The sequence below is a fragment of the Podarcis erhardii genome (genome assembly GCF_964252035.2).
Source record: "Podarcis erhardii genome assembly, chromosome: 18".
NCBI lineage: Eukaryota > Metazoa > Chordata > Lepidosauria > Squamata > Lacertidae > Podarcis > Podarcis erhardii.
In genome coordinates, this window is record NC_138516.1 from 6378601 (window position 1) to 6402628 (window position 24028).

A 24028-nucleotide genomic window follows, 5' to 3' on the forward strand; every position below is an offset into this window, starting at 1 on the left:
ATCTAGAACCGCTTTCTGAAGCAATGATGTCTTTCCCCCTTCCTCCCTAGGGCTGCTGGGAGTTAGAGGCACTGTGGCAAGTGAGCCAACGCCAGCCATCTATGACATCACCCAGCTTGACAACAGCTGCATGGAATTCTGGGAGTATCCTGGACCCCAAGATCCCATGGAACGAAGGAAGATGCTGCCATGAACCCTGGGCTCTTTTTAGCCCACCCTGCCAGGCCAGAGATCGGAGACCATGGCTAAGGGTGAGTGTTAGGAAAGCGAGAGAGATCAGGGGCCCCCTATTTTGCATTGCTGTTTCGGGATCAGTGCAACATTCGCCCCTCAACGTGTTGCCTCCGTACCATACATTATAATACCAGAGAGCCAGTGTGGTGTAGTGGTTAAGAGTGGTGGACTCGTAATCTGGTGAACCGGGTTCGCTTCCCCGCTCCTCCACATGCAGCTGCTGGGTGACCTTTGGCCAGTCACACTTCTCTGAAGTCTCTCAGCCCCACTCACCTCACAGAGTGTTTGTTGTGGGGGAGGAAGGGAAAGGAGAATGTTAGCCACTTTGAGACTCCTTCGGGTAGTGATAAAGCGGGATATCAAATCCAAACTCTTCTTCTTCTTCTACATTACAGTGGTGCCCCACAAGACGAACGCCTCGCAAGACGGAAAACCTGCTAGACGAAAGGGTTTTCCATTTTGGAGGCGCTTCGCAAAACGAATTCCCCTATGGGCTTGCTTCGCAAGACGAAATGTCTTGCGAGTTCCTGCGGGTTTTTTCCCCCTCCCCCCCCTTTTCCTAAGCCGCTAAGCCGCTTATCAGCTGATCCGCTAAAAGCCACTAAAAGCCGCTAATAGCGCTAATCCGCTAAGCTGTCAATGGGCTTGCTTTGCAAGACGAAAAAAACGCTATACGAAGAGCCTCGCGGAACGGATTAATTTCGTCTTGCGAGGCACCACTGTATAAGCTTGCGGGCTTCCCACTGGCCCTTGCGAGAACAGGGTGCAGCCAGCCTGTTCATAAGTTCTTCAGACTTTTGCTTACGGTGCTAAGAACATACAGAGGCAGACCATTGGTCCGTGGTAGCTCATAAGAACATAGAACCAGAGTCCCGTAGAGGAGATCACCTGTTGGATCAGGTCATTTGCCCATCGAGATCAACATCATGTTCTCCCACCAAATGCTTGTGGGTAGACCAGAAAGAGCCCTCTCCTCTCTCTGGCAGTTTCCAGTGGCTATAAAAATAACAATAACAATTTATTGTTTATACCCCGCCCATCTGGCTGGGTTTCCCCAGCCACTCTGGGCGGCTCCCAACCAAATATTATAAACAATGCAGCATAAGACATTAAAAACTTCCCTAAACAGTTGTCATTTAAAAGTAAAGTAGTTGTTTATTGCCTTGACATCTGCTGGGAGGGCGTTCCACAGGGCAGGTGCCACCACCGAGAAGGCCCTCTGCCTAGTCCCCTGTAACCTCACTTCTTGCAGGGAGGGAACCGCCAGAAGGCCCTCGGAACTGGACCTCAGTGTCCGGGCTGAACGATGGGGGTGGAGATGCTCCTTCAGGTACTCCGGGCTGTTTAGGGCTTTAAAGGTCAGCACCAACACTTTGAATTGTGCTCGGAAACATCCTGGGAGCCAGTGTAGGTCTTTCAAGACTGCTGTTATGTGGTCTCGGCAGCCACTCTCAGTCCCCATTGTAGCTGCCGCATTCTGGATTAATTGCAGTTTCCAGGTCACCTTCAAAGGTAGCCCCATATAGAGCGCATTGCTGTAGTCCAAGCAGGAGATAACTAGAGCATGCACCACTCTGGCAAGACAGTCTGTGGGTAGAGAGGGTCCCAGCCTGCGTACCAGATGGAGCTGGTAAACAGCTGCCCTGGACAAAGAATTAACCTGCGCCTCCATGGACAGCTGTGAGCCCAAAATGACTCCCAGGCTGCGCACCTGGTCCACGTGACAGCTCTTGAGATATTTGAACATGGCCTCCTGCAGCTTGCAGGTTGTTTGGTCTACTCTCCTACTCTATGTAGGACTGAAGGCAGTTTGGAAGCCGCCCAGAGTGGCTGGAGAAACTCAGCCAGATGGGCGGGGTATAAATAATAAATTATTATTATTATTCAGTTTGTGCAGAATTCCAGGTTTCTCACCGGGGCAAGACAGGTTGAGCATATTACACCCATCCCGGCCTGATTCTGCTGCTTGCTGATTAATTTCCGGGCCCAATTCAAAGTGCTGGTTTTGACCTATAAAGCCTTAAATGGCTCAAGATCGCAATACCTCAAGGATTGCCTCTCCCCATATAAACTGAGTAGCTCTGCATTCATCAGCTGAGGCCCTTTGTTTGCCTCCTCCATGAGAGGTCCAGAGTGTGGCAAAGCGAGAACGGGGCCATTTTTGTGGTGGCTCCCCATTTGTGGGATGCTCTCCCAGGGAGGCTTGTCTGAGAGCACCTTTCCTCTGTATTTTTAGGTACCTGGGGAAAACGTCCCCCTTCCACCCGCCCTACCAATTTGTGTCCTTTTAAATGTGTTTGTGGGGTGGAGGTTAACGGGTCTTTGGTTTCTATGTTGGGAATTTTGTGTTTTCATTTTGTGTTTCTATGGCTGTAAATTGCCCTGCGATCTATGGACATGAATTTAATAAAGGAATGAATAAATAATCATTTCGTTTCCCTTTCGCCCTCTCTGGAAACCCCACCCTGGATGACAACCAACGGATGGCAGTCCGAGACAGAGACCAGGTACTTTGGGGGCACAGCAGAGAAAAATGCAACGGCAGATAAGAACTCTGTCCATGCTCAGAGGCGCTAAGTGCTTTTCTTTTATCACAGCTAAGCATCGCATGCCATAGATCAGGGCTTCCTAAACCAGACTATGAACCCACAAATTTCATTTGTGTGGCCCACAGTGCTCCTGTGGAGAACTGCGGGAATTTGAACTCCGTAGGATTACATGGAATTCATATTGTACAGTCATCCCCTGGTTGTCGAACGCCCTGGAACTCATATGTTTCGGCTCCCGAACGATCAAAAACCAGAAGTGAGTGTTCCTGTTTTCGAATGATTTTCGGAAGCCAAACATCCGGCGCAGCTTCCGATTGGCTGCAAGACGCTTCTGCAGCCAAACGGAAGCCACGTCTTGGCTTTTGAACAGTTACGGAAGTCAAACGGACTCCCAGAACGCATTCTGTTCGATAACCAAGGTATGACTGTAATGGAATAAAATAAAAGATGCAATTAAAAAATTGCACGGTGCATTACAATTGTTGCAACAAGCTGGGGGGGGGGAAATCCCACTAAGCAGCTTTTACATTATTGTTTATGACAAGAGAGGGGGAAACTCCTGCCTTAAATTTAGGACAAGGTGGTTTCGGTTCCCTGCCTTGTGTTTCACATTTCTCTCATGCAAGCAGTTTGCCCCAGATGTAGAATTGACCATGCCCAAGAATCAACAAATCATTTCTGCTCTTTTTTAAAAAAAAATCAAATCTGATTTTTAGCCCTTAAAGTGGGAAACAACCCACTTAAAAATGTTAGAACAGTGTTTGATGGAATATCCCAAGTGGCAGTGGCATAGCGTGGGTTGCAGGTGTCGGTTTGCAAGCCCCCTCCATAGAGGCTGGCCCCTCTCACTGTCCTCGGAGCTTGCTTACCAGTAACCTCCTCTGGCTGATACAGTGGTGCCCCGCAAGACGAATGCCTCGCAAGATGGAAAACCCACTAGACGAAAGGGTTTTCCGTTTTGGAGGTGCTTCGCAAGATGAATTTCCCTATGGGTTTGCTTCGCAAGACGAAAATGTCTTGCGAGTTCCTGCGGGTTTTTTCCCCTCCCCCCTTTTTCTAAGCCGCTAAGCCGCTTAGCCGCTTAACAGCTGATCCGTTAAGCCGCTTATCAGCTGATCCGCTAAGCCGCTAATAGCGCTAAGCCGCTAAGCCACTAATGGGCTTGCTTCGCAAGACGAAAAAACTGCAAGACGAAGAGACTCGCGGAACAGATTCTTTTCGTCTTGCGAGGCACCACTGTATCTCGGACAGACCAGGCAGATTTTGATAGGCGACATTTTCCCAAGCGTGGGTAAAATGCACAACCCCCTCCTCCTGCTTCCGCAGGGGAAAGAAAATAAGTCAGAAATCTGTTTATTTCTGACATTACAGCACTAGAGAAAAAACACGTCCTTTCAGTTCAGTTCTTCCAGCAAGTCTGACAAACTTCCTGAACATGCGCAAACGGAAGGTTTCAAATTACCCTCTTCACAAAGACTTATCCAGCCTGTGAACATCCTGGGGTATTCTTCTTTCCCACAGATAGGCACATCATGTGATGTCAACAATCTGGCTGTCTGCAGCGGTGATGTTTCCATATACTGACAGCAGGTACCCAGGGCGGGCAAGCTACCAACAACACTGGAATGCCTGCCCTATTGGAGCCAAATGGGGCTGCGCTGTGCCCCTTGCCTGCCCTTGGGGGGGGGGGGACCGGCTGGTCAATGTGGCCCTTGTCGTGCAAATCCTCCCAACACTGCCAAGTAGAAAAGTCCCAATGAAAAGGAACAAGAATATTAATGATAAAAGCAGTTACTGAAACATTCCAGGAGGAAACACCCAACATTGATGAGGAGGATTCAAATCAACAGAAACACCAGTCCCATGTTAATTTAGTTTTGTGTTACTTGGAAGTTTATATCCCCACCTTCTTAGCCAAGGGGATGGGGAAATCCCAAAAGAAACAGGTTGCTCAACAAAACAAAACAGCATTTCTTTGTGACTTTAGTTGGGCCTAATGGGAGTTAGGTTACAGTTACATTTGCTAACAGGGTTGTGGGTGGCGCTGTGGTCTAAACCCCTGAGCCTCTTGGGCTTGCCGATCAGAAGGTCGGCGGTTCGAACCCCCACGATGGAGTGAGATCCCGTTGCTCTGTCCCAGCTCCTGCCAACCTAGCAGTTCAAAAGCACGCCAGCGCAAGTAGATAAAGAGGTACTGCTCAGGCGGGAAGGTAAACGGTGTTTCCGTGCGCTCTGGTTTCCATCACGGTGTCCCGTTGTGCCAGAAGCGGTTGAGTCCTGCTGGCCACATGACCCAGAAAGCCGTCTGCAGACAAACGCCAGCTCCTTCAGCCTGAAAGCGAGATGAGCGCCGCAACCCCATAGTCGCCTTTGACTGGACTTCACCGTCCAGGGGTCCTTTACCTCCCCCCCCCCCTTCAAGTTGTGTTATTTGAAAGTTTATATCCCACCTTCTTAGCCAAGAGGAGGGGGGAATCCCAAAAGAAATAGTTTGCTCAACAAAACAAAACAGCATTTCTTTGTGATTTTAGTTGGGCCTAATGAAGTTAGGTTACAGTTACACTGCACATTTGTTAACACTGTATTGGTTAGCTAGGCATAAAGGTAAAGGTAAAGGGACCCCTGACAGTTAAGTCCAGTCATGAACAACTCTGGCGTTGAGGTGCTCATCTCGCTTTACTGGCCGAGGGAGCTGACGTTTGTCTCCAGTCAGTTTTCCGGGTCATGTGGCCAGCATGACTAAGACCCTTCTGGCGAAACCAGAGCAGCGCACGGAAATGCCGTTTACCTTCCCGCTGGAGCGGTACCTATTTATCTACTTGCACTTTGATGTGCTTTCAAACTGCTAGGTTGGCAGGAGCAGGAACCGAGCAATGGGAGCTCTCCCCGTCGTAGGGATTCGAACCGCCGACCTTCTGGTCAGCAAGTCCTAGGCTCTGTGGTTTAGATAGAGTACAGCTCTTGATTTGTCTTTGCTTGGGAACCACGTCAGGCAAAGAGTCCTGAAACCACTTTGAAATGCACCGTGCGGACACGTCCTAACAGATCCGTTCCTTGTGTTGGTTAGCTTAGCGAGAGAGAGACGGACAGCCTCGGCTCAGACTCGGTGTCCTTAAGGGATGAGGATTCCAGCACCTTCAATCTGGACCAAGAAGAGGAGGAGGAACAGTGTGAGTAAGGAGAGGCAAAGCAGCTACTTATATACATTCCTGGAAGCCTGGGCCACTCCCACTCCTAATGTGATTGGCTGTCTACACTTCCAAGCTGCGAATCACGGCTCAGAGCTCAAGGGCCAATGGCAGAGGCCCAAATCCTGAAATGTTCTGTGATTGGACACCATGTATCGAATCAAAACACAGGAGCTCAGAATCCTTAGTCCCAGACTCAAGCTCAGGCAAACACAGACCACTGAATATATAACAGGAAGTCTACATCACTTTGCAAAAATTGGAGACTTGAGGATTTTGGAAGATGCCTGTTTTTCAGTTTTCATATTTTTTGGGGGAAGTGCAAACTGGGCCCCTTTGCCTTTTAAATGCAAATGAAGTCCTATTTCTTCCCCCATCCCTAACGGAGACCCCTGTTATAAGAATTCTAAGGTGTCAAATATGAAATAAATGGTCGTAAGTGCACAAGGTATAAACCACATCTCTGAAATAGTACAGCAGAGCAATCCTTAAGCCATCTTGACTCTTAATGACCCCCAATATTTCCTCTGCGGAAGGAAATATATTGAAGAAAACTTTCCCAGAAGTCCCCCCCCCCGCCCACAAATCCTGTCTTGGGGCATATTTTGTGTATGAATAGAGTAGGATTCCAAAACTAAAGTATTTACCATGTCAAAAAGAATGGCCCAGGCTGGCCAGGTAATGCAATTAGTAACCATTCTCAGGTATCCTGGCAGACAGGACATAAGCCACACGGTTTCTTTATGTAACTACCAAGTATAGCATGCCTTTCAGGGATCAAATCGTGAACTGAGAGTAAATCTTAATCAAAAAGATTCTCGTGTCTTTATTCTTTTAGGAGGGATTAAAGGGGACACCAGGGACGCGCTGTGGGTTAAACCACTGTGCCTAGGACTTGCCAATCAGAAGGTTGGTGGTTTGAATCCCCACGACGGGGTGAGCTCCCGTTGCCCGGTCCCTGCTCCTGCCAACCTAGCAGTTTGAAAGCACGTCAAAGTGCAAGTAGATAAATAGGTACCGCTCCAGCGGGAAGGTAAACAGCGTTTCCGTGCGCTGCTCTGGTTCGCCAGAAGCGGCTTAGTCCTGCTGGCCACATGACCCGGAAGCTGTACGCCGGCTCCCTTGGCCAATAAAGCGAGATGAGCGCCGCAACCCCAGAGTCGGTCACGACTGGACCAAATGGTCACCTTTTAAAGGGGACACCAGGAAATAATCTTAACTAAGAGATTCAAACGAATCTGCAAACTTGCTTCCAGCTATATTGAGGAGAATCTGCTCTGCTACATCACTCGCTAGCGGATAATACTTATTCAATATATCCTTTTCTATGATCCTTAACATTTCCACGGGATCTAACAAGTGTGGCAAGCCTCCTGGCTCCCAAACTCCCTGCTCAAGTCTGCCAAAAGATTTCCTTGCCTTTCCTTGCTTTTCAAATGCCTTTCGTCATCAACAGGGGTGGTGCTCACACCATACATTTTATTTTATTTTTTTTAACAAAAATATTCTTTATTGGAATTCATTAATGTCATTATAGATTTAACTTCACACATACACATAATATATATTCTTAAATTAGTTTAACTTAGAATGTTAATTTGACCTTCTAATTCCACTTAGATAACAGCTAAGCTAAAAATCACATAATGGTACATAAAATAAAACAACAAACTGAAGTAAAATAATATATAGACTTCCCTTCATTTCCCGATAAAGCTGACATTTGTGGTTTTGAATGTACTTATAATTATTACCTTACATTTAATATACTTTCTAATACTTTCTTACAACCTAGCGTACTGATTTTCCTCTATTTCTTAATATTTTAAGTACACAAGGGTCATTCAAACACTACCACAGATAATAAGTCGATGTTATTTTTTTTGTAAGTATCTCTTAAAACATTTCCCATTTTTGATAAAGTAATGGTTTGGTGTTACCTCTTAACCTATTTAAAGCACACAGCTTTCGCCTCAGAGAGTCTGGGGGTGATCCAGCCTAAGCTAAACTAAGCTAAGCTAAACTAAGCTAAGCTAAGCTTTAAACTACAGTGGTGCCCCGCAAGACGAACGCCTCGCAAGACGGAAAACCCGCTAGACGAAAGGGTTTTCCGTTTTGGAGGCGCTTCGCAAAACGAATTTCCCTATGGGCTTGCTTCGTAAGACGAAAATGTCTTGCGAGTTCCTGCGGGTTTTTTTCCCCTTTCCCCCTTTTCCTAAGCCGCTAAGCCGCTTATCAGCTGATCCGCTGATAAGCTGCTTATCAGCGGATCCGCTGAAAGCCGGTAAACCGCTAATAGCGCTAATCCGCTAAGCTGCCAATGGGCTTGTTTTGCAAGACGAAAAAACCGCTATACGAAGAGCCTCACGGAACGGATTAATTTCGTCTTGCGAGGTACCACTGTAAACTAAACCCTAAACCTAAACTTAAACCTAAACCTAAACTTAAACCAAAAACAAAAACAGAAAAACTAGAATAATTGCTCAGTAGTTAAGTCTCACATGTGCTCAGGCAACTAAACCCCAGATTCCTCTCTCCCCCAGTTCCCTCACTTTCCAGAAGCAGAAGCAGAGATGAGGAACTGGAAGAGTTTGTCGAGGGGGTGGACGAAGGATGGAATACCGACGAACCATCTCCGGAAGTGTCTTTCATCATCCCAGAAGTAGTAGAGGACCTCCTTTCGGAGACAGATCTGACAGAGCGCGTACATCTGCCTAACCCTCCTCCTTCGCTGGAGGGGGTGTTCCGAAACAACCTGCTGGAAGAACCCAATTTCGCAATAGAGTCGGTGCGTTGACCCCCAAGGCCAGTTGCGCCAAGGAGCCAAATCCTACGGTGCCTTTTTCCCCCTGGGTAGCGGACGCGGGTGGCGCTGTGGGTTAAACCACAGAGCCTAGGGCTTGCCGATCAGAAGGTCGGCGGTTCGAATCCCTGCAATGATGGGGTGAGCTCCCGTTGCTCGGACCCTGCTCCTGCCAACCTAGCAGTTCGAAAGCAGGTCAAAGTGCAAGTAGATAAATAGGTACCACTCCAGCGGGAAGGAAACGGGGGTTTCCGTGCACTGCTCTGTTTCACCAGAAGTGGCTCAGTCCTGCTGGCCACATGACCCGGAAGCTGTACGCCGGCTCCCTCGGCCAATAAAGCGAGATGAGCGCTGCAACCCCAGAGTCGGCCACAACTAGACCTAACGGTCAGGGGTATCTTTACCTTTACCTTAAACCGCTTTGAGGTTTTTCTTAAAAATATAAAGCGGTATAGAAATGAAATAAATAATAATAATACACTGGTACCTCGGGTTAAAGACACTTCAGGTTACAGACTCCGCTAACCCAGAAATATTGCCTCAGGTTAAGAACTTTGCTTCAGGTTGAGAACAGAAATCGTGCTTTGGCGGTGCGGCGGCAGCAGGAGGCCCCATTAGCTAAGCAGTGCTTCAGGTTAAGAACAGTTCCAGGTTAAGAACGGACCTCCGGAACGAATTAAGTTCTTAACCCGAGATACCACTGAAATAATAATCAATCCATCGACAGCGCATGAATTCCTCCACTCTCATGAATTCCTTCAGGTCTTGGGAGAAATGAGAGCAAACATCTTGACGGCGGCAGAGGAGGAAGCGAGGGCCCTGGCTAGCGAATTAAGGGACGACGAGGACGAAGACGACAACAGGGAATGTGAACCACACAGCGTCCTGACCTGCAGGATATGCCAGCTGTTTGTGCGAACCGTCGACAGGCTGCTGGACAAGTCGGAGGAGCTGATGGATCATTACCTACCTCTTACCGAAGAGGAGATCGGTAAGCATGTGAGCGTCACACCGGGAGAGAAGGCAGCTGAATCATAGAACCATATACCGTATTTTTCGCTCTGTAAGACGCACCAGACCACAAAACGCACCTACTTTTTGGAGGAGGAAAACAAGAAAAAAAATATTCTGAATCTCAGAAGCCAGAACAGCAAGAGGGATCGCTGCGCAGTGAAAGCAGCAATCCCTCTTTCTGTTCTGGCTTCTGGGATAGCTGCGCAGCCTGCACTCGCTCCATAAGACGCACACACATTTCCCTTTACTTTTTAGGAGGGAAAAAGTGAGTCTTATAGAGCAAAAAATATGGTACGTGGTTGGAAGAGATCCCTGCAAGTCAGGAATCACAACTTAAGAATCCCTGAACAGACAGCCGTCCGACCTCTGTATTAAAATCTCCCACAAAGGAGAGACCACCAGTTTCCAAGGGACATAGCTCACTTGGGTGGAGCATGGTGCCCAATACTAATACTAGTAATAATTTATTATTTATGCCCTGCCCAGCTGGCTGGGTTTCCCCAGCGACTCTGGGCAGCTTCCAGCAAAATGCTGTATTAAAACACTTTTCAAAATAATCTTTTTATTATTTATACCCTGCCCATCCAGCTTAGTTTTGGAGGCTGAAGTTTCCTTTTTTAAGAAAAAGAAAGGGACACGTCTTTTGTCGCTTGCCAGGAAATGCAACCGACCTACCTTTAAATCTGCACTGGGGAAACCCAAGGGGAAATCGTTAAGTCGCTGTGCTGGGTGCAGACGTTGGTAGTCCAAAATATGCGGCAGGTGAAGGAGGCAAACTATTTGGAACGAAGTACAGTCATACCTAAGGGACGCGGGTGGCGCTGTGGGTTAAACCACAGAGCCTAGGATTTGCCGATCAGAAGGTCGGCGGTTCGAATCCCGGCAATGACGGGGTGAGCTCCCGTTGCTCGGTCCCTGCTCCTGCCAACCTAGCAGTTCGAAAGCACATCAAAGTGCAAGTAGATAAATAGGTGCCACTCCGGCGGGAAGGTAAACGGCGTTTCCGTGCGCTGCTCTGGTTCGCCAGAAGCAGCTTAGTCCTGCTGGCCACATGACCTAGAAGCTGTACGCCGGCTCCCTCAGCCAATAAAGTGGGATGAGCGCCACAACCCCAGAGTCGGTCACGACTAGACCTAATGGTCAGGGGTCCCTTTACCTTTGTACAGTCATATCTCGGGTTACAGCCGCTTCAGGTTGCGTCTATTCGGGTTGTGGACCACCAAAACCGGGAAGTACCGGAACGGGGCATGTGCAGAAGCGCTAAATCACACTTTGCGCATAAGCGCAGAATCACAACCCGCATGTGCGAAGATGCGCTGCTGTGTGTTGCGAACGTGCATCCCGCACGAATCACGTTCACAACCCGAGCATCCACTGTATCCCTCTCCCTGTTGATAACGCAAAGGACCAGGCCTGGTCTGCAAAAGAATCGCCCTCTGCCATTTTACCAAGGTATTTGAACACTGCCGAGAAATTTCAGCTGGCTCAAAAACCTGCAGTCAGATTGCTGGCCTAGGCTGGTTGTAGGGAAGCAGACGGCTTCTTTGCTACAACACAGCCCCCCTTTTTGCAGGCACAATGCAAAGTGCCGGCCCACGACAAATAAAAGCCCTACATGGCTTAGGTCCAAGCTGCCAGAAAGATTGTATTCCATCATACGACTCTGCCCATCCTCCGAGATCCTTGGAAGCCCTTTTCTCAGTCCGGCCACCCTCACAGCCATGTTTGTTGGGGACACGGTAGAGGGCCTTTTCGGTGGTGGCTCCTGCCAGACTTTGGGACTCCCTTGAGAAACCAGACTGGCTCCCTGCTTGCTGCCTTTCTGCAAGCAGGTGAAGAGGCCTTCTCATTCCAACAGGCTTTCGGGGGCTGACTGCTTTTAACGAAAGGGCTCGTGCCCTGCTCTTTTTATTGTAATTATTTGTATGGTTTTAATCGAGGGAAATGTGGGATATAAATAAATATATATTGATGACACCGTCTTCCAGATATTTAGAACAATTCCCATCATCTGATGGGAGCTTTCGTCCAAAACATCTGGAGGGCACCTCCAGCCAGATTAATTTCTTACATCCTTTGAGGGGTCAGCAAACTATTTCAGCAGGGGGCCGGTCCACTGTCCCTCAGACCTTGTGGGGGGCCGGACTATATTTTTTATGGGAGGGGGGAATGAACGAATTCCTATGCCCCACAAATAACCCACAGATGCATTTTAAATAAAAGCACACAATTCTACTCATGTAAAAACACGACGATTCCTGGACCGTCCCAGGCCGGATTTAGAATTGGGCGACTGGGCCGGATCCGGTCCCGGGCCTTAGTTTGCTTACCCATGCTTTAAGGCAGCGGTTCTCAACCTGTGGGTCCCCAGATGTTGTTGGACTACAACTCCCATCATCCCTTGCTAGCTAGGGGTGATAGGAGTTGTAGTTCATCAACATCTGGGGACCCACAGATTGAAAAAGGCTGCTTTAAGGAGTCTTTGCCTAACTTACCCCTTCTGTCCAGAAACTTGGGGCTTTCCAAGGATAGCAGGACACGAATAAATTTGTGGGTTATCTAAAGCAATGTGCAGATTGGCGAAAGGGGTTGTCAGGTGTGCTCTGGTTCCTCAATCTCTCTCTGCTTTCCCCAAACCCCTCGCCACTCCCGACTCGGAGCAGGAAATCTGAAGAAAGCTGTTGCGGAGATCGAAGATACGTCCATAGACCACCGGATGCAAGCCTGCCTTGTGAGGATCAACGATCTGTCCAACAAACTCCGTCAAAGGGCCTACATGATGGCACTGAGCAAGCTGCGCTTCACGAGACGCAGTACCCAAGCGAGCATCAATCAGCTCCACGAGACCCTTGAAGTGGTATGCCCAACTCTTATCTCCCCCCATCCCGATTTAACAACCCCATCTCTCCTTGCAAGATCAATGTGCCTTTGCAATTCTTGTCCATTGAAGGGGTTTTTGTGGAATGCCTTGTTCAGAGGGATGCGGGTGGCACTGTGCTCTTAACCACTGAGGCTCTTAGGCTTGCCGACCGGAAGGTTGGCGGTTCAAATCCCCACAACGGGGTGAGCTCCCGTTGCTCGGACCCAGCTCCTGCCAACCTAGCAGTTCGAAAGCACACTAGTGCAAGTAGATAAATAGGCATCACTGTGGTGGGAAGGTAAACAGTGTTTCCGTGTGCTCTGGTTTCCATCACGGTGTCCCGTTGTGCCAGAAGTGGTTTAGTCCTGCTGGGCACATTACCCAGAAAGCTGTCTGTGGACAAACACCAGTTCCCTTGGCCTGCTCTGGTTCGCCAGAAGCGGCTTAGTCATGCTGGCCACATGACCCGGAAAAACTATCTGTGGACAAACGTCGGCTCCCTCAGCCAGTAAAGCGAGATGAGCGCCACAACCCCATAGTCACCTTTGACTGGACTTAACCATCCAGGGGTCCTTTACCTTTTTACCTAACAGGAGCTCAAGGTTCAGGTCCCACCATGGTGGGGGTCTCTGGAATGTCAATCTCTGAGTTAGGGTCCCGGTGACACAAAACAATCTTGACACAAAACAATCACAGTAGCCAGTGAGTAGTGAGTAAAGGCAGAGAGGGAAATAATAAATAATAAGGATAAGGATTCCCCCCCCCCAATCTGACTGGGTTGCCCCAGCCACTCTGGGAAGCTTCCTTAAATTAAAACACAGTGAGACATCAAACATTGAAACTTCCCTATACAGTCGTACCTTGGTTCTCAAATGCATTCTATTATTGGAGTCCGTTCAACTTCCAAAAATGTTTGAAAACCAAGCCGTGGCTTGCAATTTGCTGCAGGAGCTTTCTGCACTCAATCGGAAGCCGCATCCGACGTTCGGCTTCCAAAAAACGTTCGCAAACCGGAACACTTACCTCTGGGTTTGCGGCGTTTGTGAGCCAAAATGTTTGAGTACCAAGGCATTCGAGAACCAAGGTACGACTGCACAGGGCTGCTGTCAGGTGTCTTCTAAAAGGCAGTTGTTTATTTCCTTGACATCTGATGTGAGGGCGTTCCACAGGGCGGGCACCACCACCGAGAAGTCCCTCTGCCTGGTTCCCTGCAGCTTCACTTCTTGTACTGAGGGCACTGCTAGAACACACTTCCTCAACCTCGGCCCTCCAGATGTTTTGAGACTATAATTGCCATCACCCCTGACCACTGGTCCTGCTAGCTAGGGATCATGGGAGTTGTAGGCCAAAAACATCTGGAGTGCCGAGGTTGAGGAAGCCTGTGCTAGAAGGCCCTCGGAGCTGGACCTCAGTGTCCGGGCTGAACGATGGGGGTAGAGACGCTCCTGCAGGTATACAGGGCCAAGGGCTTTAAAGATCAGTACCAACACTTTGAATTGAGCTCAGAAACGTACTGGGAGCCAATGTTGAAAATGAGAAGAATTAGCCATGGAAAATTACAATGTCCCCAAACATCCCCAGCCAGTCTCCGACCTTTCTTGGAACACCGTCGGGAGACGGAAAGAGATTCTACAACCTCTCAGGGAATATCTGAAATCAATGGAACTAAAGGGCGGTTTGCACCCCTGTACCGCGGGTGGCGCTGTGGGTTAAACCACAGAGCCTAGGACTTGCCGATCAGAAGGTTGGCGGTTCAAATCCCCGCGACGGGGTGAGTGCCCGTTGCTCGGTCCCTGCTCCTGCCAACCTAGCAGTTCAAAAGCACGCCAGTGCAAGTAGATAAATAGGTACCGCTTCGGCGGGAAGGTAAACGGCGTTTCCGTGCGCTGCTCTGGTTTGCCAGAAGTGGCTTAGTCATGCTGGCCACATAACCTGGAAGCTGTCTGCAGACAAACACCAGCTGTCTCGGCCTATAGAGCGAGATGAGCGCCACAACTCCAGAGTCGGCCACGACTGGACCTAATGGTCAGGGGTCCCTTTACCCTTTACCTTACCAACCCCCATTTGAGCTTTGTTCATGGGCTCCCGATATCCTATCTAACCAGGGAGGGTTTACAAAGAAATGCAGTGGTGGCTGGTCCATTAGGCAGAAACTGCTCTACCAACCTCAGCCTGCCTCCACCAGCCAGTCTTCTTACTTAAAATCAGCCCAGGGGGTGGGACCGTCAAGCTTCTTTGTCCTTGGTCCGAGTATTGCCCTCACTGAACTTGGCAAGGAGGAGGATGACGACAAAACAAGGGTTGGTTGGCGCCAAACATCATTGCCTCTGGTTCCACCTCCTTCTGGGTTTCCTGCCCAACCAGACCCAATGGCCACAAGCTACCACGGCTGAAATCGTGTAACAGTAACAACACCTAACATTTCTCACTCGCACAGGGCTCAGCCAGGTCAGAAGAAACAGGCCCAAGTATTTGGTACCCTGGAGAGCTCCTGCAGGGCACAGGTGTGTCCACCCAATTCATTGTGTTATCCTCTTCTTTTTAACCATCCCATGGCCATTTCCAGATTGATCAGGTGCAGCACAGAGCAGAACTGGAGATTGGTCCGTCCAACGAAAGGATGAGCATGATCTGCGTGGAGTGGAGCGCGAGCCCGCGTCGGAATTCTGCCCAGGGGAATGAAGATTTCAGCACCCTGGACGTTGGGGTGCCTCGTGCTCAGAGCACCATGGTCGCGAGAGACGGACCTGGGGCGCCTCGCGAGCACAGCACCACGATCGAGTGCGAGGAAATCGGGCTGCCTGCTGCTCAGAGCACCATGATCGAGTGCGAGGAAATCGGGCTGCCTGCTGCTCAGAGCACCATGATTGAGTGCAAAGAAATTGGGCTGCCTCGTGCGCACAGCACCATCGTAGAGTGCGAGGAAATCACCTGCTCAGAGGTGGAGATGACGCCCACAGAGGTCGAGATTTTGCCCATACCAATCAGCCCCCCAGAAATAGTTGAGGTGCCACCCCCACCAATAATTATCCCGGTGAACGTTGAGGTGCCGCCCCAGCCCATCATCATCCCGGTGAAAGTTGAGATGGCACCCGCACCGATAATCATCCCGGTGAAAGTTGAGATGCCGCCTTCACCCAAAAGTCCCCGCAGGAAGGACCCCATCTACAGAGATGTGTCTAACATCACATTAACGGCACCAGGTTGCGAGGAGGAGGACGAGATCACCCTACGGATGCGCAACGAGGAAGATGAGAATGACAGCCCTACCTCTGAGGTACCCTTTTCTTCAAATTCCGAGCCACCGTGTTGTTACAAGGGGTTGCCGCTGGAGAAACTTCATGGTCCGTTCCAACTCTACGATTCCATTACAGTGGTGCCCCGCAAGACGAACGCCTCGCAAGACGGAAAACCCGCTAGACGAAAGGGTTTTCCGTTTTGGAGGCGCTTCGCAAAACGAATTTCCCTATGGGCTTGCTTCGCAAGACGAAAATGTCTTGCGAGTTCCTGCAGGGTTTTTCCCCTTTCCCCCCCTTTTCCTAAGCCCTAAGCCGCTGATCCGCTGATAAGCCGCTTATCAGCTGATCCGCTAAAAGCCGCTAAACCGCTAATAGCGCTAAGCCGCTAAGCTGTCAATGGGCTTGCTTCGCAAGACGAAAAAACCGCTAGACGAAGAGCCTCACAGAACGGATTAATTTCGTCTTGCGAGGCACCACTGTATCTGCTGAAGTCCCCCTTACCTAAACCACGCTCCTTGGCACATTGCTGTGTTGTGGAAGCACATTCCCATGAGCCCAAAGCACCACCCACAGATCGCTGCTTCTCTGGGCAAGTTACTGTTCCCGACTTCCAATCTGGGGGCATTTCCGGAAGCAGTGACTCTTACTGAGATATGCTCACTTCCAAGGATTTTATCTTAAACTTATCAACCTTTTCTAGCATAAGAACAGTGCCCCCAATTTCAATTATCGGGGGGGGGAGGGAAACAACCTTAAATTTGAAGTTTGGGGAACACGGGGTGGTCAAATAAAAGCAGCTTCTCTGTTCAGTTCTCGCACCACGGTGCAGCTGAGAAACCGTGATTCACTACGACGCCAACCTGCCTTCTATTCCTTTACGACCTGTTGCTTCTTTTAAAAAGAAGCAAAACACTGTATTTTATTACAATGCTTCATTAATTCTAGCCAGTTCGGGCTGCTCATTTTGCAGATTCAATCCCAATCTCTGCCTCCAGTCCTGCAGGGCTTATAGACCCTTTGGACTGGACCAGAAAATTCAAGGACTATCAGCCTCCTTCTCCAGGTCTCCAGAGGAAGAACGAGACCTTAGCGGGCAGGCAGTTTTCTGAGACTGGAGGCACCCTGAAAAAGTCCTGGTTTGCTGCTTATAGAGGATTGCATAATAGATCTGTGGACTCCTGGCATGTTGATATGGAAGGTTTTTGGTTTTTTAAAGCATTCATAGTATTTAAGAGGAAGAGGAAGCAGCTCTGAATTTTATGTAGTCGGTACTACAGAATAAGGCACGCGGGTGGCGCTGTGGGTTAAACCACAGAGCCTAGGACTTGCCAATCAGAAGGTCGGTGGTTCGGATCCCCGCGACGGGGTGAGCTCCCGTTGCTCGGTCCCTGCTCCCGCCAACCTAGCAGTTCGAAAGCACAGCAGCAAAAGTAGATAAATAGGTACCGCTCCGACGGGAAGGTAAACGGCATTTCCATGTGCTGCTCTGGTACACCAGAAGCGGCTTAGTCATGCTGGCCACATAACCCAGAAGCTGTACGCTGACTCCCTTGGCCAGTAAAGCAAGATGAGTGCCGCAACCCCAGAGTAGGTCACGACTGGACCTGATGGTCAGGGGTCCCTTTACCTTTACTACAGTATAAAGATTTGGGGAGGTATTTGGTATGGGATAGAGTTAATGGGGGGTTAGAGTGGCAAATGTAAGAGATTAGGCAAGGTCATGGTTTGCTTGGGTTAGAGAACTGTGTAACAAAGAGGGAATAATGAGTGGGAAGTACATTAAGCCTGAGGGAAATGGACGTGTTTTGTGAAAAGGGGAATTGGGTAACAAGGTAAAACAGAATTATTTTCCTGGATGTGTAAAACCTGAGTTTGGTTAACTAGGATGTTGTGAACTCAAAGACAGGATGATTGAAGTTGTACTGGAGGAAGCACGATTTAAAATTACGATTCGTGGGGATCAATAAAGTAAGATTTTAATTCTGTTTCATTAATTGGTAAAATAGCTGGGTAAATGTCTAAACAGGAACTGAACATGTACCGTTGATGGAAACAGGAATTGATGGAAACCTATTAGAAATTAAGGGGGGGGGTATTTTTTTTACTGTGAGCGGAAAAGGAGGGCGGGGAAAGGAGCATCTTCAAAGGGGGGGGAGTCAAATCCTAAATCTGGGTTAAATTTGAATTAAATTGTGTGTGTTTTTTTGAAAACTAATAAAAATTAATTGGCATGGTGCACAAAGAAAAATGTAAAGTTTAGTGCTGGTAGCCATCATCTGCAGGAAATAATGGACCTTCCACATTCAGAGGCAGTCTACCTCCAAATTCCAGTTGGTTGATGGGATTTGTACATGAGGGCTGATGTTTTCAGATTCCGCTGAGGGGCTTCCCAGAGGCATCTCTGCTGAGCCACTGTGAGAACAGAATGTACACATCTTTCAGGGTCCTCATCTTCGGGCTGAAACAGCAGACGTACAAAGAGAGAGATTCTTGAATATTCTCCTTTGTTGGAGACTCTCTTCAAGGTGGCTAAGGGCCCTCGTATCTACGGGGCCGCCTCTCCTGGCCTGCCCCGCAGAGGACCTTAAGGTCCATGAATAACCATAGTTTAGAGGTCCCGGGCCCTAAGGAAGTCAGACTATCCTCCACCAGGGCCAGGGCCTTCTCAGTGATGGCTCCGACCTGGTGGAATGCTCTGTCCCAGGAGACTAGGGCCCTGCAGGATTTAACCTCCTTCCACAGGGCCTGTAAGACAGAGCTATTCCACCTGGCCTTTATTTAACTTGAATTCAGCCTGATCTTTTATTTCCCTTCTCTTCCCTCCCCCTCCCTTTTTATGAAGATCACCCGCTCCGAGACCTCCCCTGGCCTCTTCACTGGCCCAAATAGGACTAATTCAGCCAGCTAGCCCTAGGAATTTTCTAATTGATTTTTGATTTTTATTGTTATTTGTGTTTTTATACCGTATTTTATGCTGCTTTTATAATTAAGTGTTTTAAATTTGTTGTTAGCCACCCTGAGCCCGGTTTTTGAACCGGGAAGGGTGGGGTATAAATAAAAATTTTTTATTATTATTTATTATAAAGTGCTTCCATGAGCATCTGTTAAGCTGGTGCTTCGAGCTCAGGGTGAAATGAGGGGGGGGAGTACCTTAGGGTTGGATGGAATTCTATTTGATTTTGTGGAGGCTTCAGGTCCCTGTGGACAGGGGACTATAAATCTGAACAAGTGTCCTTTCTATTCTGACAGATAGAAGCCAAGACATTGGCAAAGTCCCGAAGCGTGACCCAGAACCTCCAAGGCACGTACGAGAACCTGGTGGCCAGCCTGAAAGACATCCCAGAAGAGCTCCGGAACAAGCTGTCCCAAACCAGCCGGCACATAAAGGAGCTCCACTCCGATTTTGTCTCAGCCCACAATTTTGGAGATTTGGCTGACAACGTCTTGAACAAGAGTTTTGCGATCATGGCTGAAGCCCAGGGCTCCATGGATGAACTGATGGAGTATGCTTTGCAAAGTCCCGAATCTCTCTTGCGATTGAAGGACTACCTGCCTAACCCGGACATGAAGGAGGAAGAGGTGGTGATGGATGCTCCCCTTTTCATGGAGAAAGAAGAGGAAGAGGTCCAATTTTCTCACAATCAGCTGGAGCCGAACTTGTTGAAAAGCCAAAAGTCATACCAGCAAAAAGGTGGTGATGAAGAAACTTTGAAGAAGGAAGAAGAGATCCAACCTTCTCACAATCAGGAGTTGGAGCGGAACTCATTGAAAAGCCAAAAGTCATACCAGCGAAAAGGTGGTGATGAAGAAAGTTCTTCAAATAAGGAAGAGGAGGTCCAACCTTCTCACAATCAGGAGTTGGAGCGGAACTCATTGAAAAGCCAAAGGTCTTCTTCAAATAAGGAAGAAGAGGTCCAGTCTTTTCACAATCAGGAGTTAGAGCGGAACTCATTGAAAAGCCAAAGGTCATCCCAGCAAAAAGGTGGTGATGAAGAAACTTCTTCAAATAAGGAAGAAGAGGTCCAACCTTCTCACAATCAGGAGTTGGAGCGGAACTCATTGAAAAGCCAAAAGTCATACCACCAAAAAGGTGGTGATGAAGAAACTTTGAAGAAGGAAGAAGAGGTCCAATCTTCTCACAATCAGGAGTTAGAGCGGAACTCATTGAAAAGCCAAAGGTCATACCAGCAAAAAGGTGGTGATGAAGAAACTTCTTCAAATAAGGAAGAAGAGGTCCAGTCTTTTCACAATCAGGAGTTAGAGCGTAACTCGTTGAAAAGCCAAAAGTCATACCAGCAAAAAGGTGGTGATGAAGAAACTTTGAAGAAGGAAGAAGAGGTCCAATCTTCTCACAATCAGGAGTTGGAGGAGCGGAACTCGTTGAAAAGCCAAAAGTCATACCAGCAAAAAGGTGGTGATGAAGAAACTTCTTCAAATAAGGAAGAAGAGGTCCAATCTTTTCACAATCAGGAGTTAGAGCGGAACTCGTTGAAAAGCCAAAAGTCATACCAGCAAAAAGGTGGCGATGAAGAAACTTCTTCAAATAAGGAAGAGGAGGTCCAATCTTTTCACAATCAAGAGTTAGAGCAGAACTCGTTGAAAAGCCAAAAGTCATACTGGCAAAAAGGAGGTGATGAAGAAAGTTCTTCAAATAAGGAAGAGGAGGTAAAATCTTCTCACAATCAGGAGTTGGAGGAGCGGAACTCACTGAAAAGCCAAAAGTCATACCAGCAAAACGGTGGGGCCAAGGAATCTTCTTCAAATAAGGAAGAGGAGGTTCCACCTTCTGGCAAGCAGAAGACAGAGAAGCAGAACTCACTGAAACTCCAACAGGTCTACGAGCCAAAAGGTGGCGACAAGGAAAATTCTACAAATAAGGAAAAGGAGGTTCAACCTTCTCACAAGCAGGAGATGGAAGGAAGGAGCATCCTCAAAATACAGGAGGCTTACGACCCAAAAGATTGTGATGAGGAAGCTTCTACAAATAAGGAAGAGGAGGTTCAACCTTCTCAGAAGTGGGAGATGGAGGGACGGAACATCCTCAAAATCCAGCAGGCTTATGACCCGAAAGGTTGTGAAGAGGATGAACCTTCCAACAAGGAGGAAGTGGTCCAATATTCTAGCAAACCAGTGGAGGACATCCTGAAAATCCAGGCGACCTACGACCCCAAAGGTTGTGACGATGAATCCTATACGGTCAAGGATGATGATGAAACTCCTTCTAGAAAAGAAGAGACCCCACCTTCTGGCAAAAAGGAGGCAAAGGAGTGGAATATTCTGAAAATCTTGCAATCTTACACACCAAAATTTGCTGATGATAGATGGGAAGAGATGGAAGAGGAGGCCACACTTACTAGCCAAGAGGAGGACAAAGAGAGGAATATACTGAAAATTCAACAGGCCTATGACCCAAAAGGTTGTGATGAGGAAGCTTCTATGAATGAGGAGGTTCAACCATCTGACAAGTGGGAGATGGAGGGGTGGAGCATTCTCAAACTCCAGCAGACTTATGACCCCAAAGGCTGCGATGAGGAAACACCTTCCAGTAAAGGAGAGGAAGCGGTCGAATTTTCTGGCCACGTAGTGGAGGACATCCTGAAAATCCAGAAGACCTATGACCCCAAAGGCTGCGATGATGAATCCTATACGGGCAAGGAGGAGAAGGTGTTCCGGACTTCTGGAACACAGGAAGTGGAGAATGACGAAGCTCCTTCTAGGAAAGAGGAGATTCCACTCGCTGGCAAAGAGGAAGCAAAAGAGTGGAAGATACTGAAAATCCTGCAAGCTTACACACCAAAATTTGCTGATGATAGATGGGAAGAGGAGGAGGATGACGGCGCACCTACTAGCCAAGAGGAGGACAAAGAGCGGAATATACTGAAAATTCAACAGGTCTATGACCCAATAGGTTGCCTCGAGGAAGCTTCTATGAATACGGAAGAGGAGGTTCAACCATCTGGCAAGGGGGAGACCGAGGGGTGGAGCATTCTGAAACTCCAGCAGACTTACGACCCAAAAGGCTGCGATGAGGAAACACCTTCCAGGAAGGGGGAGGAGGAAGCAGTCCAACTTTCTAGCCAAGTAGTGGAGGACATCCTGAAAATCCAGAAGACCTACGACCCCAAAGGTTGCGATGATGAATCCTATACGGGCAAGGAGAAGGTGTTCCGGACATCTGGAACACAGGAGAACGACAAAACTCCTCCTAGGACAGAGATCCCACCTTCGGGGAAAGAGCAGGCAAAGGACTGGGATATATTTAAAATCCTGAAAGTTAATATGCCTAAATTTTCTGATGATGAATCACCTTCCAGCAGGAAGGAGATGGAAGTCCCACCTCCCAGCCAAGAAGAGGACAAAGAGCGGAATATACTGAAAATTCAACAAGCCTATGACCCAAAAGCTTGTGACGAGAAAGCTTCTATGAATGAGGAAGAGGTTCAATCTTCTGGCAAGCGGGAGATGGACAGACAGAACATCCTCAAAATCCAGCAGGCTTACGACCCAAAAAGTTGTGAAGAGGAAGCACCTTCCAGGAAGGAGGAGGTGGTCCAATCTTCTGGCAAACCGGTGGAGGACATCCTGAAAATTCAGGCGACCTACGACCCCAAAGGCTGCGATGATGAATCCTATACAGGCAAAGAGGCAAAGGTGTTCCGAACACCCGACAACGACAAGGTGCAGAATGACAAAACTCATTCTAGAAAAGAGGAGAAGGTCCCGCCTTCTGGCCAAGAGGAGACAAAGGACTGGAAGATACTGAAAATGCTGCAAGCTTACACACCAAAGTTTTCTGACGGTGAATCGCCTTCTGGCAGGGAGAAAGCAGAAGTGGTGGTGGCCCCACCTCCTCAAAGAGAGGTGAGGGAGTGGAACATACTGAAACTCCAACAGGCCTACGACCCAAAAGAGTGCGATGAAGACTCCTCCAACTACAGAGAGGAGGCCCAGCCTTCTGGCAAACCAGAAATGGAAGGCTGGAACATCCTCAAAATCCAACAGGCCTATGACCCAAAGGGTTGCGACGACGAAAGCCCCAAGGAGGAGTTCCAACATTTCGGCCAGTGGAACCTGCAGGGATATAACATACTGAAGATACAGCAAGCCTACGACCCCAAAAGCTGCCCTGATGATGATAAATAAGTCAAGACTCCGAAAGAGCAGAGCTACACGCTTCTGACCCCAACGAAGCCGGCAAACGGGGGTGGATTTCACTCGAAAGGCTTGCCCGAGTTTTCCAAGGGATGGGTCTGGGGCTCAGTCACTGAAATAAGAGAGGCAATTTGGAACTTCGTTTCGGCCATAGATGTGTTTTGCTTGGGCAGTCCCTCCCTCCCTCCCTCCCTCCCTTGCTGGGCCTAGGCCATACAGGACAATGGCCATGGCTGGCTGGTTGTGGTTTCTCCTAAGAGGTACCTGGTGGCTTGCTTGTGAGAGTAATTTCCTAACAATGCGAGTCTGCTAGAAGGTGCTGATGGGTGGGTTTTAAGTCTCTGGGGAGTAGAGGGCCAGACTGTAGGCTAGGTGGGGTGGAAGAATTCCCTCTCACAAGACGGAATGGAATTCCATCTCGAAGATGGGCCATGGGTGGTGTAATGGGATAAGGGGTTGCTTGTGCGTAAGCGCTAAAACGCTCCCAGTTTTGTAGTTGGTTTTAAACTCTCCCTAACCGGACAGCCATAAGTGCGTGACTGCCTTAATCACTGGCAGAATCCGTCAGTGGGCGTTTCCTGAATTTCTTCCAACATAAAAGTTCTTTGACAGAAAGTCTCCTCCTTGATTCCCTGCGCGACAGCTTTCTGCGCAGAGTGGGCGTTCCAAGGGGAGGTCCTGAGCTCTCACCACTGGTCTCGCTTGAAGCGTCTCTGAGCCTCACCTCCGATGCTGTCTCCTCCTCCCCTCCTTCTTCAGCGGAAGCTCTCCCTCTCCCCCTGCTGGTTCCCTCCTCAGCATCCGATGGTCTCCCAGCATCCGAGAGCCTATCCACCACCCTGAGCTCCGATGGCAGTTCCCTGACAGGTGGTTTAGCTGAGGTTCTTGCCTCGCCTCGCAGGGGATTGGACGAGATGACCCTCGCGGTCCTTTTCCCACTCTACTATTTGAAGAGGCAGTGATGGCCACTAGCTCTGATATCTTTAAAA

General features: G+C 48.7%; 1 protein-coding gene across 20 annotated transcripts; it reads left to right on the forward strand.

Annotated features, from left to right (window-relative positions):
- Positions 1–116: 116 nt before the first annotated feature.
- On the forward strand, positions 117–23180 carry LOC309332813 (uncharacterized protein). Of its 20 annotated transcripts, XM_081846004.1 has the most exons (13): positions 117–251; positions 2725–2741; positions 5851–5953; positions 8515–8759; positions 9537–9765; positions 12452–12645; positions 15215–15925; positions 19137–19518; positions 19621–19774; positions 19853–19907; positions 20013–20298; positions 20407–20444; positions 20553–23180. In XM_081846004.1, exons 1-13 carry the CDS (start codon positions 242–244, stop codon positions 23028–23030), a joined length of 4902 nt encoding a protein of 1633 aa, XP_081702130.1. In that variant the 5' UTR covers positions 117–241; the 3' UTR covers positions 23031–23180. The 20 variants fall into 20 exon arrangements, with proteins under 20 accessions (XP_081702130.1, XP_081702137.1, XP_081702126.1 ...); XM_081846011.1 differs by having other exon boundaries at positions 20013–21551; positions 22050–23180; XM_081846000.1 differs by having other exon boundaries at positions 20013–20774; positions 20886–23180.
- Positions 23181–24028: the final 848 nt, after the last annotated feature.